Below are 16,320 nucleotides of genomic sequence, written 5' to 3'. Positions count from 1 at the left end.
TTCCTTGGAGGCCTCTTGTACGGCCGCTATTACTGGATCTGTGATTAGAAGGCATGCCTGGCTCATGGAGCAAAATCTGCCTGATCATGTTAAAGCTAAATTGTTGGATGCCCCTTTACAGCATGATACTCTGTTTGGTAATAAGTCAGAAGAGGTTTTAAAGAAAATGGAAGACAAAGCTAAATCTATGCAAACTGTAAAAGATTTCTTGCAAGTGCAGCCACCCAGGTTCAGTAAACACTGGCCTACTAAAAAAGTGGTCCTTTCCTGTGTCCAACAGAGCCACTCAAGGCAAATCAAGGTGCTCAAAAGTCTCCAGATACCAATCACAGGGTTCTTACAGGTCAAAGCAATGGGGTGCCTCCACCTCCAAAACTGGAGTTAACAAAGCACAACCCTGCAGTAAGCAGTCTCAATGACTATCCTCTACCATCACCAAGCACTTACCTTTTGGCAGCCCCCTTGGGGGGATAACTAGCACTTCATCTCAAAATTGGCAGTTAATTACCCAGGACAAGTGGGTATTAAACATAGTATCCCAGATATACAGATTTCATTTCCATACTTTGCCAATTCCAAACTGATGGCCAGATCTACCGCAAAACCAGTGGGCAGAGGCCCAGAAACCAGTCATGTTCCTCATGGATATGGGGGCTATTCAGCCGGTACCAGAAAAGGAAAAAGGACAAGGTTTTTATTCAAGACTTTTCCTGGTACCCAGAAAAGACCATTCATGACGTCCAATACTGGACTTATCGATTTTGAACAAGTTCCTGGACATCCCAAAATTCAAAATGCTGACTTTACAACAGCTACTGCCTATGCTAGCAGGAATGCTTGGTTAGTAACTCTAGACTTAGAAGAGACATACCTGCATATCCCAATAAGGGAATCATGCAGAAGATACCTCCGCTTCAAAGCAAGTTTTTTGCATTACCAATTATCTGCACTGCCCTTTGGCTTATCTACTGCGCCCAGGGTCTTTACAAAGTGCCTGGCACCAGTAATTGCATTCTGCAGACAAAGAAGCATTCAAATGTATCCTTATCTGGACGATTGTCTCATTCAAGCAGAGAACAGGGACATTCTTCTACAACATCTGGCGTTTGTAAAAAGGCTTCTAGCATGCCTAGGGTACACCATAAATGAAAAGAAATCACAACTGGTACCCTCTCAAATAATTACATTCCTGGGTGCAAGCTTGAATACAGCTGCCCAGATGACTTATCTTACGCCAGACAATCAAATGCAACTGACAACATACTTCAAACAAATGGCAGCAAAAACCCAGTTATCTGCAAGACAAATTCTGCAGGCTTTGGGGTTCATGGCATCCTGCATTCTACTAATTCCATTATGAGGAAACTTCAGTGGAACCTAAAACATTTATGGAGTCAACATTGTCACAGTCTGGAAACAATGATTCATCTCATTCCCTGCGTACAACAGGAATTTCTTTGGTGGGCAGACACATGTCACCAAAACAAGGGACTGTCATTCACTCTACCCCCTGCCACCCAAACCCTAACTACTGATGCATCAGACTATGCTTGGGGGGGCCCACCTGGCAGGGAGATGCATTCAGGACAAATGGAGCCCAAACCAAATGCATCTGCATATCAACCAGAAAGAGATGCTAGCTGTTCAGAATGCCCTGACAGCCTTCAAGGACTTACTTCATCCAGGACAACTAATGATAAAGACAGACAACACCACAGTTATGTGGTACATACATAAGCAGGGGGTACACATTCGTACTCCCTTTGCAGACTAGCCATGGCCTTGTGGAATAGCCTTAACTTACCAAATACATCTTCAAGATCAATTCCTGCCAGGAAAACAAAATACTCTGGCAGACAACTTAAGCAGAACTCTTATGGACCCGCACGAATGGAAACTGGATCCACAAATCTTCAGCATGTTAACACAGAAATGGGGGAGCCCAGACATAGATCTATTTGCCTCTCCACAAAATTATCAGTTGGACAAATTCTGCACAAGAACTCATCACAAAAAAGCATGGAAAGTGGATGCCCTCTCCTTCAGCTGTCAAAACCTATCAGTCTATGCCTTTCCTCCTCTGCCTCTACTCTCCAAGGTCTTGCTAAAAGTCAGACAAGAAAAAACAAAAAATGATCCTAGTTGCTCTGGACTGGCCTTGCCAGCACTGGTACCCATTTCTAAGGAATATGTTTCAACTTCTGCCATGGTACTTTCCTCAAATACCTCATCTACTGTCTCAGCAGAACAATCAAATTCTGCACACTCGGCTCCAAACTCTGAATCTTGCAGTATGGCTGATCAGTTAATTATTCAAACAACACCTCTCAATAAATCTGTGATGGATGTAATTTTGGAAGCCAGAAAGTCTAGTACTAGAAAATATTATGCTGAAAATGGAAGAGATTCTGTGCTTGGAACCAAGCACAAGGAACAGACACAGCAAAGCCCAATATTCCTCAGATTTTACAATATTTGATTGAGATACTTGACAGGGCCTATCTTTTTCTTCATTAAAAATCCATGCCTCTGCCATCTCGGCTCATTACAACACAGAGCCTCCCCTCTTTTCTCATCCTCTGCTTAAACAGTATCTTAGAGGGGCCACAAATGGAAGGTCTCCCAGAAGATCACCAACTCCTGCATGGGACCTCAATTTTGTGCTGGAAAAACTCATCCTGCCTCCTTTTGAACCAGCAGCTACTGCGGATATAAAATTTATATCTTGGAAAACAGCTTTTCTCTTGGCAGTCACTTCAACAAGAAGGGTTTCAGAACTACAGGCTCTCATGGCAGTGGAGCCCTTTATTACATTTTACCCGGACAGGATGTCCCTCAGGACCAATCCTTCTTTTATGCCTAAGGTGGTATCCAGTGTGGCTCTTAACCAGACCATTCACCTGCCAGCATTTTATCCAAATCCGCAGAACAAAGGGGAGCGGATTCTGCATTCATTGGATGTTCACAGACAACTAAGATTCTACTTAAACAGGACCAAATCTCTAAGAAAGTCTGAGCAACTACTGGTAGCATTTGCTGCAGGGTCAGAGGGGAAGGCTATATCAAAGCAGACTATTTCTAAGTGGATAAGCCACTGCATTCGTTTCTGCTACTTGCACCATGGCAAACCTGTGCCCAAGGGGATCAGATCATATTCCACCAGGGCTGCCTCTACTTCAGCAGCTTTTCTCAGAGGGGTTCCAACCAAAGACATTCTAGAAGCTGCTACTTGGAGCTCTGTTCATACATTCACAAAGCATTATCATTTGTCTCTCTTCTCCAAATCCAGGGCAGGCTTTGCCACTGCAGTTCTGCAGGGCCTTCTAGCCGCTCCTAATGCTGTTTAGTTCCATCCTCCCATCCATAGCTTTGGGATTCTACCCAAATGTAATGACTGCAACAGTGAAACACAAAGAACATAGTACAGTTGTGTACACGTACAATAAATGTAGCTGTTCGAGTGTATTCACTTTTTGCAGTCCGGGTTACCCACCCGCCATCCCCCTTTCTATACCTTTTCTTTCCTCACTATACACAAAAGCCTTTATGGTGTATTTGCTTTTAGATGAAGGTAAAGTTTATGTTGCTAAAAGTGCATTTATATATATTTCTGTTTTTATATATATATATATATATATATATATATATATATATATATTTTTTTTTTTTTTTTGCTCCCCATTTGGGGGGCACCTAACATTTGGGGCAAGAAAAACGGAATAAAATGGCGTCGGCTGCATGTTTTATACCCCTGACGACCTGATGTCATTGAAGAGGAGAAAGCAACCGACGCAGGACCCAAGACTTTGTTATTCAGGCCGACTGAGGGCAACCTGACAGCAGATTACCCCAAATGTAATGACTGCAACAGTGAATACACTCGAACATCTACATTTATGGTAAGTGTACACAACTGTACTTTACAATGAAAGCAGCAGCTGATCCTTTGCCTTTGCAGGTAGGAGCACAGTATAAGGATGTTTAATTCAGATACTACATCTCCTGAACATTTCATGAAGAAGTATCAGATTAGAGACATAGACCTTTATGTACAGGGATTAAAAATAGCCACCAACTGTCAGTAATAACAAAATTAGTTTTACTGAGTAGCTTCCAAATAAGGCTTGTGGAAGCAGGTATGGAAGTGCTAGACATAGATTCATAGGTGTGAACTAGGCTAATGGCCCTGGAGCCTATATAAGCCTAGCCCAAGAAGATTCCCTGGCATCATGCTGCCCAAAGTTAGTTTCCATTGCCCCTGTCAAACAAGGCCACTGAAGTGATCCCCAGGATGAACTTCCAATGGCCCATCTACTTGGCAAGATTTCTCGGCAATATTGGTTGGTTCTGTATGTGTATTGCCATTGTGCTGTAACTCAGAGCAGATCTGAGTATTACCATGTAGATTGTTGACATAACTATAGAATGCCTTGTGGTTGTCTTTAGAATCTGCAGCAATTTTGTTTTCGTAGCTGGCTTTAGAGGATTTGATGATGGATCTCAGTTTTTTGCTGAGGCTGATAAGGGAGTTTTTTCAGTCTTGGGATTTCACCCTTTTCTGCAACAGTTTTTTCCTTCTGTTGTAGAGTTTGTTTATGGTGGGGGACCACCAGATTGACTTCCTTTTTTTGGAGGAGAGCGTATTTGTTCTGTTTGGTATGGCCCATTCCATGCACTTGTTTATGTGCTCATACAGTGCATTGGTGTATGATTCAGTCATGCACCTATTTTCCATTTGCATGGGTGTCGTGAAGTTAGCCACCTCTGTTTTTAGGAGTCCAAAACTGGCTTTGGAGAAGTTTTTTTTACAGTAGTTTCCTTTGGGAGGGGAGAATGTGGATATCCATGGTGGTTAGCTTGTGATCAGATCTGACCAGGGAGGAGTTGATTACTGGTGTAGAGCAACGGTCGCCCATGTTAGTAATGACCGGGTCAAGGAAGTTTCTACCCATGGTGGGGGTAAGAATGAGCTGGTCCAGAGCATTGGAATTAATGAATTCCAGAAAACGTTGAGTAAGTCTGTTGCTACATAAGTAATTTTCCCAGTTAATGGAGGGGTAGTTAAAGTCTCCTAGTATAAGGGTATTGGGGTTGTACCCTAATATTTTCCAGTGTGTTTAGGAATTTGGAGTGGGAGTCTTGTGACATGGTGGGGGATCTATAGCAGGCTACAACCTGGATTGCAGTTTTATCCAGTGTTAGTTGTACCTGAAGTATCTCTGATGTGTTATGTTGGGCTACTAGTCAAGCAATACTGACTGAACTGTGTAGCCACATCAAAAGCTTAATCATGCAGAGAGGGTTTATGCAGATACATGTTAGTTCAGTTGAGAAGTCTGGAAATGTCCTACAGAAACTGCTTGGAATTATGGTATTGGATAGAGAAGCTGGTCATGAAGATGCTTTCTTTCTTTCTTTTTTTAATTGGTGACTTAGTTTTGCCTTTGTTGTAGAGCTCCTCATAGTGTGGCATTTGCTCAGTGAACTTACCTTACTAATAAAGTCTTTGACACAAGCAGGCCTACTGGTTCATTAAAGACTTCATTTTAGGTGATCCTTGGTAAAACGGAAGCTTTTACTTTTTGTGACTGAGTGGGAACTATACATTATTGAGATTGGATACAAATATAGTGTTAGTGCTTAACAGCAGAAATGAAATCATGAGACTACAAATCTAATCAGATGAACCGCTTAAAGACTGAGGCATAAATGAATGGGTTGAAACCGTTAGTATTTCTACAGAGGCTGTATGATGATGCATGGTTGGACTTTACTTTGCAAGCAGTACTGCAGAAGCAGGCTTGTGCCATTGACCTGAGAATAAAGTGCTGTTGGGATTAGAGGAGAGAACCCATTCAATTATACTTTATTATTCATTTTGCCTGCTGTGGTGTATGTGGGAAATTGTGTAGGGCCATTTATCTTTATCAAGTAACATAAAGTACCCCATAACCATTAACATTTGTTGATAGCCACAGTGATGTAACATATGCTGTAGCTGTTCTAAGTAATTTTATTATGGTATCAGAACTAATGTAGCTATTGTTTTGTTTTTAGTACTACTGCTGTCCTCTGCTCTGTTTTTATACTTGCTGTTAATATCTAGAACCCTGAAAGGGATCTAAATCAAGTAAACTGCATAATATATTTTTAGTAATAATTGTGTGTTTGACATGAATATAAGTTAGAAATATTCTGTCAATAAAGAATATCTGTACATTTGCTTTTACGCTTGCATAGTGCCAGTTTTGAGAATGTGTTGATTACATATTGGAACCTTTTTCATTATCACAAACATAAATGACATTTTTTTTCTTTTCTTTTTTAGGCACTGGATGTTTGGGCTATAGGAGTTACTCTTCACTGTTTTGTATTTGGACAGGTAATGCGTAATTATTTACTATAATCATAAATTCTGATGAATTAGAGGCTAGATTTTATGTTTTATGTTTTAACCTTTTTATTGCAGTGGACATTGGGGGACAATACAATGCACAAAATTTGGATTAAATTGACAAATTTTCTAGAAAAAAGTGGTTAGAATATTTGTCTTCATTTTCTGAATGTCGTTTGTATTGTTTTAAGGGATGCTTCTGGTTCCATAAAGTGCTTTTACAGTAATCAGCCCATTTTAAGATGTGGGTTTCTGAAAATTTTAAGTCTTCAATTACTGGCATTAAAATGTTCAGACAGACATAGTAGTAGCAGTGTGTTTATCATTGCCTATCTGCTAATATTGCTGTATGGTACATTATTATTATCAAACACACAATGAGGCAAAGGGTTTTTAAGGTTGTTTATTTTTCTTATTAGTGCCCTTTTATGGATGATAAAATATTATCTCTGCATCAGAAGATTAGGAACCAGCCCGTGGAATTCCCAGAGCAGTAAGTTTGAAATTAATTTCTGGAAACTGTAAGGAAGATATCTTAGCTAATACTGAATGTACTACATTACAGTGCAGTGTAAGTCAATATATATATATATATATATATATATATATATATATATATATATATATATATATATATACTGAGTCAGTTGCTTTAATAGTCATTAGTACCTGCAGCAGTATAAGTTATATGACAAAGCATTACACATTTTATTGGTTTTTGATACATTTTGGGTAAATCTACAGATGTAAGGAGTGAAATACAGACAACTTGATTGCAGCACTATATTAATACATAACTTACATGTTTAATAGAACTGCATTTGAGAAACATAATGCATCTGTATACTAGAACTAGAATTGTGAAATTATAAGAGGTCAGTAACCCAAAAGATAAAATTCATTTTTAACCCCTTATCAACTTACTGTTTTACAAAGCATTGTCCCTTAATCAGGCTGCTTTGGGCTAGTTTTGCTGTTTACATTTAAAAGCCTTTATCTCAAAAATGCTTCAACATCTATTTATTCATCTTTGTTCACTGGGAAAGCCCATGTTCAATGGAGGCCTGGTTGGAAGAGCTCTAGTAGAAGCATTTAAGAGACTCGTGATGACACAAAGGTATAACAGTATTTTTTTCTGTGGTAACATTATACATTGTATAAAATTCCAAGTATAAAACATTTACTATGTGAACAGTTCATGTGTAACATATGTGACAAGCAGACATTAGTCATGACTTATAAGACATATGTAAGGGGATGTTACAGTGTAGATGTTAGGAAAAAATAAAAGTCAGGTAAGGAGTGTCTAAATGTACATAATAGTTAAAGCTAGAAGAGGGAGAGAGAGGCATTGTGTAGTAGAGTCAGTGAATAAATGCTTGTTTATTTGGCCCAGGCAGGTATGACCCTAGCCTTGAGCAGTATCTACCGTCACCCAGAATTATACCGTAGTACAAACAAAAAATTATTGACTTCAACAATTCACCAAGTTTCTGGTGTCATTCTAAGGGGATGCAGTATCTGTCTGCTTGGGATGACATGATTGACATGATTTTGTCATTTTTGATGATTTTGCCAAATATGGCCTGTATCTGTCACCCCTGGGTTTCTGGGTACTGGCTAAGGCTCTTGCCACCTCTATAGTGCCCTTTTAGGTGGTGTTCCAAAGACCAAATTACCACCATAACAGCTATAAGTAAATGCAATGTGTGGGTCATGCTGCTCAATGCTAGAAGTCTAAATCTCAGAATGCACTTGCTCAAAGCACTCCTCAAAATGGAGAACATCAACATTTGTGCTGTAATGGAGACCTGGTTTAAAGAGGCAGAAAGCACCCCTGCGCTACCAGGCTATAACTCATTCCACACCTTTCGGCCCCGAAACATGGACCGAAGCTCCAAAGGCGGTGATGACTCCATATTCATAAAGGATATGCACACCTCCAGGCTAGTAGCCCAGCAAACCGCATCAGAGATACTTCAGGTACAACTAACATTGGGTAAGACGGTGATCCAGGTCATATAGCCTGCTATAGGTCCCAAACCATGTCCCTAGACTCCCAGTCCACGTTTCTAAGCACCCTGGAATCTATCAAGGTCCAACCCAACACTGTCATACTAGGAGACTTCAACTACCCCTCCATCAACTGGGAAAACTACTCAAGCACCAATACACCGGCCCAACACTTCCTGAAATTCATCACTTCCAATGTCCTGAACCAGCTCATTCTGACCCCCACTAGAGGAAGCAACATCCTTGACCTGGTTATTACTAACCTGGGCGACTGTTGCTCTACACCAATAATCAATCCCTTCCTGGTCAGATCCGACCCTAAACTAATCACCATGGAAATCCACATCTCACTCACACACCCCGCAAAGGTAACCACCTTGAAAAACGTCTTCAAATCTGACTTTGGGCTCCTAAAAACAGAGGTGGCTAACTTCATGGCACCCATGCCAATGGAAAATAGCTGCATGACTGCCGAATCATACACCAATGCACTGTATGAATATGTACATAAATGCATGGAGCTAGCCATACCTAACAGAACCAAGATGCTCTCCTCCAAAAAAGGAAGCCAATCATGTGGTCCCCTGCCGTTAATAAACTCTACAACGGAAGGAAGAAACTGTTGCAGAAAAAGGTGAAGTCCCAAGACTGGAAAAACTTTAGCCTCAACAAAAAGTTGAGATCCCTCATCAAATCCTTCAAAGCCAGCTATGAAGACTGAATTGCAACAGACACTAAAAACAACCACAAAGCCTTCTATAGTTATATCAAGAACCTCCATGGCAATACCCAGATTTGTCCTGAGTTACTGCACAATGGTACCTCCTATACTGAGCCAACAGATATTGCCAACATACTGGCCGACAGATTCAGTGCCAATTTTGCCCCCCCCCCCCAAAGGACCAATCAGAATATCGGAAGAATGCCAGACACCCAGCATTACTGCAGCACAGGTTAAAGCTACATTGTCTAAGGCCAGGAATACAGCTTCCATGGGACTCAATAATATCCCTGGCTATGTTCTACATGAGCTACAAAGCGAACTGGCACCACATCTGTGTGCCCTGTTCAGTCACAACCTCACTTCAGGCTTTGTCCCTACTGAATGGCACACTGCTACAGTCATACCTCTCCATTAAGGGGGAGCGACTACGGACCCTGGGAATTATCGCCCCATTAGCCTGATGAGTCTGATATGTAAAGCTGTGGAGCGCATCATCATGGGCCTAATTAACAAAGATATAGGAAATCTCCAAACTCTAGACCTCACGCAGTTTGGCTTTGTGAAAGGGAGGTCATACCTGTTCAACCTGGCTGACTTCCTTGAGTCAGTCACCAGGGCTGTGGATGAAGGTAAGGTAGTGCATGCAACCTACCTCGATCTGGCCAAGGCCTTTGATACCATTCTTCACTCCGGAATTATTGATAAACTCATCAAACTAGACATCAACCCCTGTATCACTAGGTGGGTTGTAAATTGGCTCACAGAACACACAGTGTGAAAGTAGCAAACTCCAAGTCAGACTGCCGACCAGTCATGAGTGGAGTCCCACAGGGATCAGTCTTGGGTCCTCTCCTGTTTGGCATCTACTTCTCAGAAGTTCAGGCCAACACAAAGGGACTCTAGCTGACAAAGTTTGCAGATGAATGCAGGCTGGGAGCCATTATTAACTCCCCAGGTGATACAGACATCCTACAGAGAGGCCTCTTTGAGACCGATGACTGGTGTCAAAACCATGGCCTTAAGCTTAATGCCAAAAAATGCATCATCATCCCCTTTGGTAAAAACTCAGTTTCCACTAATTACCACATCGATGGGAGCCCACCGAATACTGAAGGCGTTATAAGAGATCTGGGGTACAGGTTGCCACTGTGGTCAGAAAGTCCTTCTGTGTGGCACATCTCATTACCAAGGGTTTTGCATCCAGGAAGAAAGAGATCATCATCTCACTAAACTCTTCCCTCATTAGACCAATCATTGAGTATAATGCCCCATTTGGCATGTACCTCACTAGACACCTGCAACAGCTGGAGTACCTCACGAAGAGGATCCTAGGCATTAACCACATTGTTAAAGTCATAAATAAATAATATTAAAAATTTACATTATATGCTTCTAGTCAGGAACAACACTTCAGGATGTTCAAACTGAAATTTTATTCTTACAGTGCTGGGAGTTAGTCTTCATAATTCTTGAAGCATTCTCACTTTACATACAAAAACTGTAATGTTATGCATTTTCTTATCAAACTGCTCATGCAATTTTATGACATTATAATGACTGTATCCTATAGAAAACTTTGAAAATGTTCTCATCCCTTGTGATTTTCTCCTTAGACTTCACGTGAACACCTTCCTATACATGACTCATCTGCTTCCAAAGGGTCTTGTTTCTGACCATGGATGTTTCACACCTGCTCTAGCAACAATGCACTCTTAGCCTGGAGGAGTCAGGCTAACAAACTCCTTTTTGTATAACTGCATGCCTCACTTCATGCAACACGTACTATTCTCTCTAATTACATACTAAAAGAATGCAGTTAAAAAAAACAGCAATACTGTAGCTTATGAAGCCATGTTTTTCCCATCCCTGCATACAAATTATATTTGCTTTTTAACAATCATATTATAGTATCATTAATAAATTGAAATTAATATACATTTTAATAAGCTGGTCTTGTCCCATAACAGTTTTCTCCCTCTGACACTATCAGTGTCATACCGTACATATAATTATATTTTTATTTTTCTTAACTTGCTAAAATACGCCTCAGCGTCATAGTAGTCATCATTTTTGTTAAACTAGAACTGTCATTGATTTGTGCATGCAGTGGCATTTCATGTGCAGGTGAGGTTAAACATCTTGTAGTCACAGCCTTTAGAATAGAAAATGCTAAAATGATTACAAATATAATAAAAAGTACAATGACAGTACCCTGGATTGTGCTAGTTCCCAGTTTACCAAAAATACTGCCCAACCATCCAAAAAGTGTCCAACTTTTGGATGTGCTGTCCAACTCTTTGGCCCTTTGTTCCATGAAGCTTGCCACTTTTTCCTGTTCATCATGATAGTCACTAATATATGAACAGCAATGGCTCCCTATGAGGGCACATGACCCCCCCTTTTGCAGCAAGCATTATATCAAGTGCCATTCGATTCTGTAATACCACAGTTCGCATTTCAGTCATTTCTCGATTTGCCATGTTGATGTGAAGTTTTGTTGGCCACCTCCTGTAGAATTTGGGTAAGTATGGTGATTTCAAGCATTGTCCTTTGCACTCCATACCCAGGATTAAAAATTGAAAATACTTACTCAGTCCAGTGGATTGCTAGCTTATTTCATAGTCTACCTGCTGGTGGGTTTTCGAAATGTTGAATAGCAGGAGTAATGTAGCCTACAAAGCAACATCCAGACCAGTCTGTAGGCAGCCAGGGGTAGGCACGATTACCACAGATGTAGTAACTGTCACTTATCATGCCCATGCCACGCCCCCAATAATAGCTTTTTAAGTGCAAATAGTGTAACAAACTTTCATGCCTGATGTGTCATTACATTTGCTTTTCTGTACTGGTACAGTCCCATTTCTGGCATAACATGTGTCTCTATGTTGTGTGATTGCAAGTTGAAGAGAGACAACCTTTGAAAAATCAGTTACATTACGCCAGGTTAAGCTGATGTCATTAAGGTCCTTTTCAAATGACACCTGTGATGCAAGGATGGGAATCATGGGAATCCCTGCCTTGGAATGATGAGGTATATGTGAACATATCCAGCAGTTTGTTTTGTTTAGATTTTTGGAATATTGCCGAAGGACCAGCAAGAAACTGTTTTCTGTCGCCCAGTTTATAGAAGGGCACAGCAGCAGAAGCAAAGCAAAAGTACCTGTTGTCACTGGATTCATCATGAACTGCTACTGAAGTTGACCTTCTCACTGGGCAAATGATGTATCTGTCACACCTCGATCTCCCTCTGTTGGCTGCGATGATTCGTCTGGGGTCCCTACACGACAGGTCTTCTTGCAATGAGATGAATGGATCCACATTGGTAGTTCTGCAAGGTGAACTGCAGTTAAAGTGGTGAGTAGGACCCGGAAAGTTTTTCCTCTGAAAAGCTTTCACATATACCCAGTCACCTGGTTGTAGTTGATGACAGGGTTGGTCAGGAAGCTTTTGTAACGCTGCTCTTACTGTTCAATGATATTGCTGCAAAATTTTGAGGAGTCTCCTACAATAAGAAATCATAGCATCATCTGACAAAGTTAAATCAGCATTTCCCACTGGAGGGGTGGGTAGCTAGAAGAGCCATGGGTCTCCCCATTAATATCTCATATGGACTCAATTTCCTGGTGGCATTCAGTGAGGCCCTCATACTCATCAATGCTAAGAGAAGGGCTTTGGGCCACTTTAAGTGGGTTTCAGCACAAATCTTCGAAATTTTATTTTTAAGGGTCCTGTTTACCCTTTCCACTAATCCAGATGACTGGGGATGGTTGGGACAGTGAAGACTCAACTTAGTATTAAAAGCTTTACATAACTCTTCAAACAGATTATTATTAAAATGAGTTCCCTGGTCACTGTTAACAATGCTGGGTATACCAAATCTCGGTATATATTCAGATAACAATTTTTTAATAACTGTGACTGCATCAGCTTTGCGACATGGGTAAGTTTTCACCCATGCTGAGAACATGCATACTACCACCAAAATAAATTGTAAATTATTAGTCTTGGGAATCTGGATGAAATCCAGCTGTATATTAACAAAAGGTCCCCAGGTTGGAGGTAAACATGCAGATTTGCTGTTGGCATGTTTGCTTATGTTATATTCCAAACAAATACTACAATTTTGTACATACTGAAGTATCAAAGAAGATACACGAGGGGCATACAAACTTTGGGTAATTTGATTAAATAAAGCTGTCTTACCTGTATGGGCCGGTAGATGATATGCCCTTACTAGGTAAGGTAGCAAAGAGGCAGGCGCCACCAGTCGGCCATCTGGATGTCGCCATATAGCATCAGAGGTTTTTCTACATCCATCCTTGAGCCACCTCAGAACTTCTCTCTGTGATGCTTCAGTTTGAAAGGCTGACAATTTTGCAAAATCAAACACATCATTACTGTTGTAGTTTGTTGCTGTCAACATACAAAGATGTTTACAACAATTTAACTACTGCTTGTTTAGCAGCTTAGTCTGCTAAGTTATTACCTTTTGTAACAATGTTTAACCCCTTTTGATGTGCACATTTGATTACAGACGGCTTTTTAGGTAACAAAAGTGCATCTAACAATGATTTTATGTACCCTGAATTTTTTATTTGATTTCCTGAAGAGGTTAAAAACCCTCTCTCTTTCCAAAGTTGCTCAAAATCATGTACCACCCTGAAAGCATAATGGCTGTCTGTAAAAATATTGGCCACCTTGTCTTGGCTAACTCACAGGCTTTTTGCAAAGCCACTAGCTCAGCTATTTGAGCAGAGTGAACACCCTCTAATCTTTGTTGCAACAATATTGTTTCCTCGGTGCAGACTGCTATTCCTGAGATTAACTTTCCTGTTTGATCTCTTCCACAGGAGCCATCCACAAACAGATGCATGTCAGCATTGGGTATAGTAATATCCTTTAAGTCCTCCCTAGGAGAAAGCAAATAGTTACACACACACACAAAATCATGATTTTCACCATCCTCAGCAGTAGGGAATAGAGATGCAGGAATTAGAACAGGACAGCGGATCAGAAAGAAGTGTAAGTTCATATCTAGTTAGATGTGCAGTCGAAAGTTGTTGAGTTTTCATTTTAAGCAAAAGAGATGATGCAGAATGAGGGACAGCTACTGTGAGATCATTCCCAAGCACCAACAATTTTGCCAGATTAACTAGAATGGCAGCAGTGGCAACTGCCCTTAAACAAGGTGAAAAATCTTTTGCAACAGAATCAAATGCTGTGCTGTAATAAGCCAATGGACGATAGCTGTCCCCATGTTTTTGTGCAAGTACTCCTTGTGCGAATCCATTTCTTTCATGACAAAATAAAATAAAAGTCTTATAGTCTGGTAACCCTAAAGGCTGGGGCAGTAGTTAAAGCTTGCTTCAAGTTCTGAAATGAAATTTCCTCTTCACTATTCCAAAGGAGAGGCTCTGGTGTATCCTGCTTTAAAAGATTTGTCAAAGGTTTGACAATTTCTGCATAGTTAGGGATCCACTGTCTACAGTATCCTGTCATACCTAGGAAAGACCTAAGCTGTCTCTGAGTAGTCGGACGTGGGGCCTTAGATATTGCATCAATACAAGATGGTAACCCTTGCCTGCTACCTTGGGGTATTAAATGACCAAGATAACATACCTACGATGATCACAATTGTAGTTTTTCTCTAGACACTTTGTGTCCCTTTTCTGCAAGGATAGTCAAAAGATGCAAGGTATCCTGCTGACATTCCTGAAAGGAGTTTGATGCTATTAGTAAATCGTCTACGTATTGTACTAACACAGACTCACCCAGAAATGTCACATTCTCCAAATCTTTTTTTAGAATTTGAGAAAATAATGAAGGAGATTCAGTATATCCTTCTGGCAACCGTGCCCAATGTCTATCGCTGTCCCTGAAAAGCGAAAGCAAACAGAAACTGACTGTCAGGGTGAATAGGTATAGAAAAGAATACTGAACATAAATTTGTCACAGAAATGTAACTAGCTGTAGGTGGTATGCAACTCAGTATTGTTGCTGGATTTGGAAGAACAGGAAAAGTAGGTAGCACTGCATTATTTACAGCCCTTAAGTCCTGGACAAGTCTATAAGTATCTTTTCCTGGCTTTTTCACTGGAAAAATAAGAGTATTACAAGGGCTTTTAGCTAGTATATTATTCCTTGATGAATTAGAGACTGAGTTACAGGCTTGATTCCCTGCTCTGCTTCTGGCATCAATGGATATTGTGGACCTCTGGGGAGAGGTTTTGATGGATTTAATTTTATTTTTACTGGTTCTGCTGATTTCAGTATACCTACTTCATTTGCATGCTTAGCCCACAAGTTGGCAGGTACCTGCTGTAGTAACTCTCCATCTGTCTGTATGCTTTCAGCAGGCTGTTCTTCAGCTTCTGCTAAAACTTCCCCCACTGATTCTGTTGGAACATTTAGATACACCCCTTCTGGGGTACAATAAATAGTACAACCCAGCTTACATAACAAATCTCTTCCTAGTAGGTTTACTGGTGCAGTAGTACTCAGAAGAAAAGAATGCTTTTCGTCAGTCGGACCTAAAGAAATGGGGATGGATTCTGAAACAGGATATGTAGCCATAGTATTTGTTACTCCAACTGCCTTTACTTTCTTTTCTGATACTAGTATTTGACTATCTGAAGTAATTTTTTGCGCTGACCTAGTAGCTCCAGTGTCCACCAGAAATGGTGTTTTCTTTGAATTTATTTTCATCTTAACGTAGGGCCCATTTTGATCTATTGACAGTAGAGGGTTAAGATTCAATTCTGTATTATTTTTTTGACCTAGTCAATATGGAGCTTCTTGACTCCTTCCAGTCTGAGGAGGTGGTGGAGGAAAAACTGCATTATTATAATTTGGTTGCCACTCAGTCCAAGTGTCTTGGACTCTTTGCATTTGCCTGTGTGGGCACTCCCCTCTCCAATGTCCTTCCTGTCCACAATTAAAGCAAGATGTATTAGGTGAAGCTGTAGGGGCACTGCCAGCTCATTGTTGCCAACCAGCTGCACCTTGTTTCTCTCGACCAGCACTTTTGCTAAATCCTCTAGCAATTCCTCTACCCCTTCCCCTGCTTCTACCTCGACCCCTTGGGTTTTCCAGCTGCCTGATTTGTAAAGTTGACAGCTTATCCTCAGTATCCTTCCTTTGTTTTTCCTGATACTCTGTACAGTGATTTGCAGCACTTAATAAAGGCTCT

The 16,320-nt window shown here is 40.7% G+C and overlaps 1 protein-coding gene across 1 annotated transcript in view; it reads left to right on the top strand.

The window, feature by feature from the left end:
• CAMKK2 (calcium/calmodulin dependent protein kinase kinase 2) overlaps window positions 1–16,320 on the top strand; it is a 1,901,640-nt gene that overhangs the window by 1,496,096 nt on the left and 389,224 nt on the right. The window contains exons 11-12 of the mRNA XM_044068653.1: window positions 6,329–6,382; window positions 6,814–6,887. Coding sequence (XP_043924588.1) covers window positions 6,329–6,382; window positions 6,814–6,887 — 128 coding nt within the window. The remainder of the gene's footprint in view (window positions 1–6,328; window positions 6,383–6,813; window positions 6,888–16,320) is intronic.

This window comes from Protopterus annectens, chromosome 4.part0 (genome assembly GCF_019279795.1).
Source record: "Protopterus annectens isolate FY-2018-M chromosome 4.part0, PAN1.0, whole genome shotgun sequence".
NCBI classification, from domain to species: Eukaryota; Metazoa; Chordata; order Ceratodontiformes; family Protopteridae; genus Protopterus; species Protopterus annectens.
Note: the sequence above shows the minus strand (reverse complement) of the source record. Positions and strands in the feature narration are given on the sequence as shown.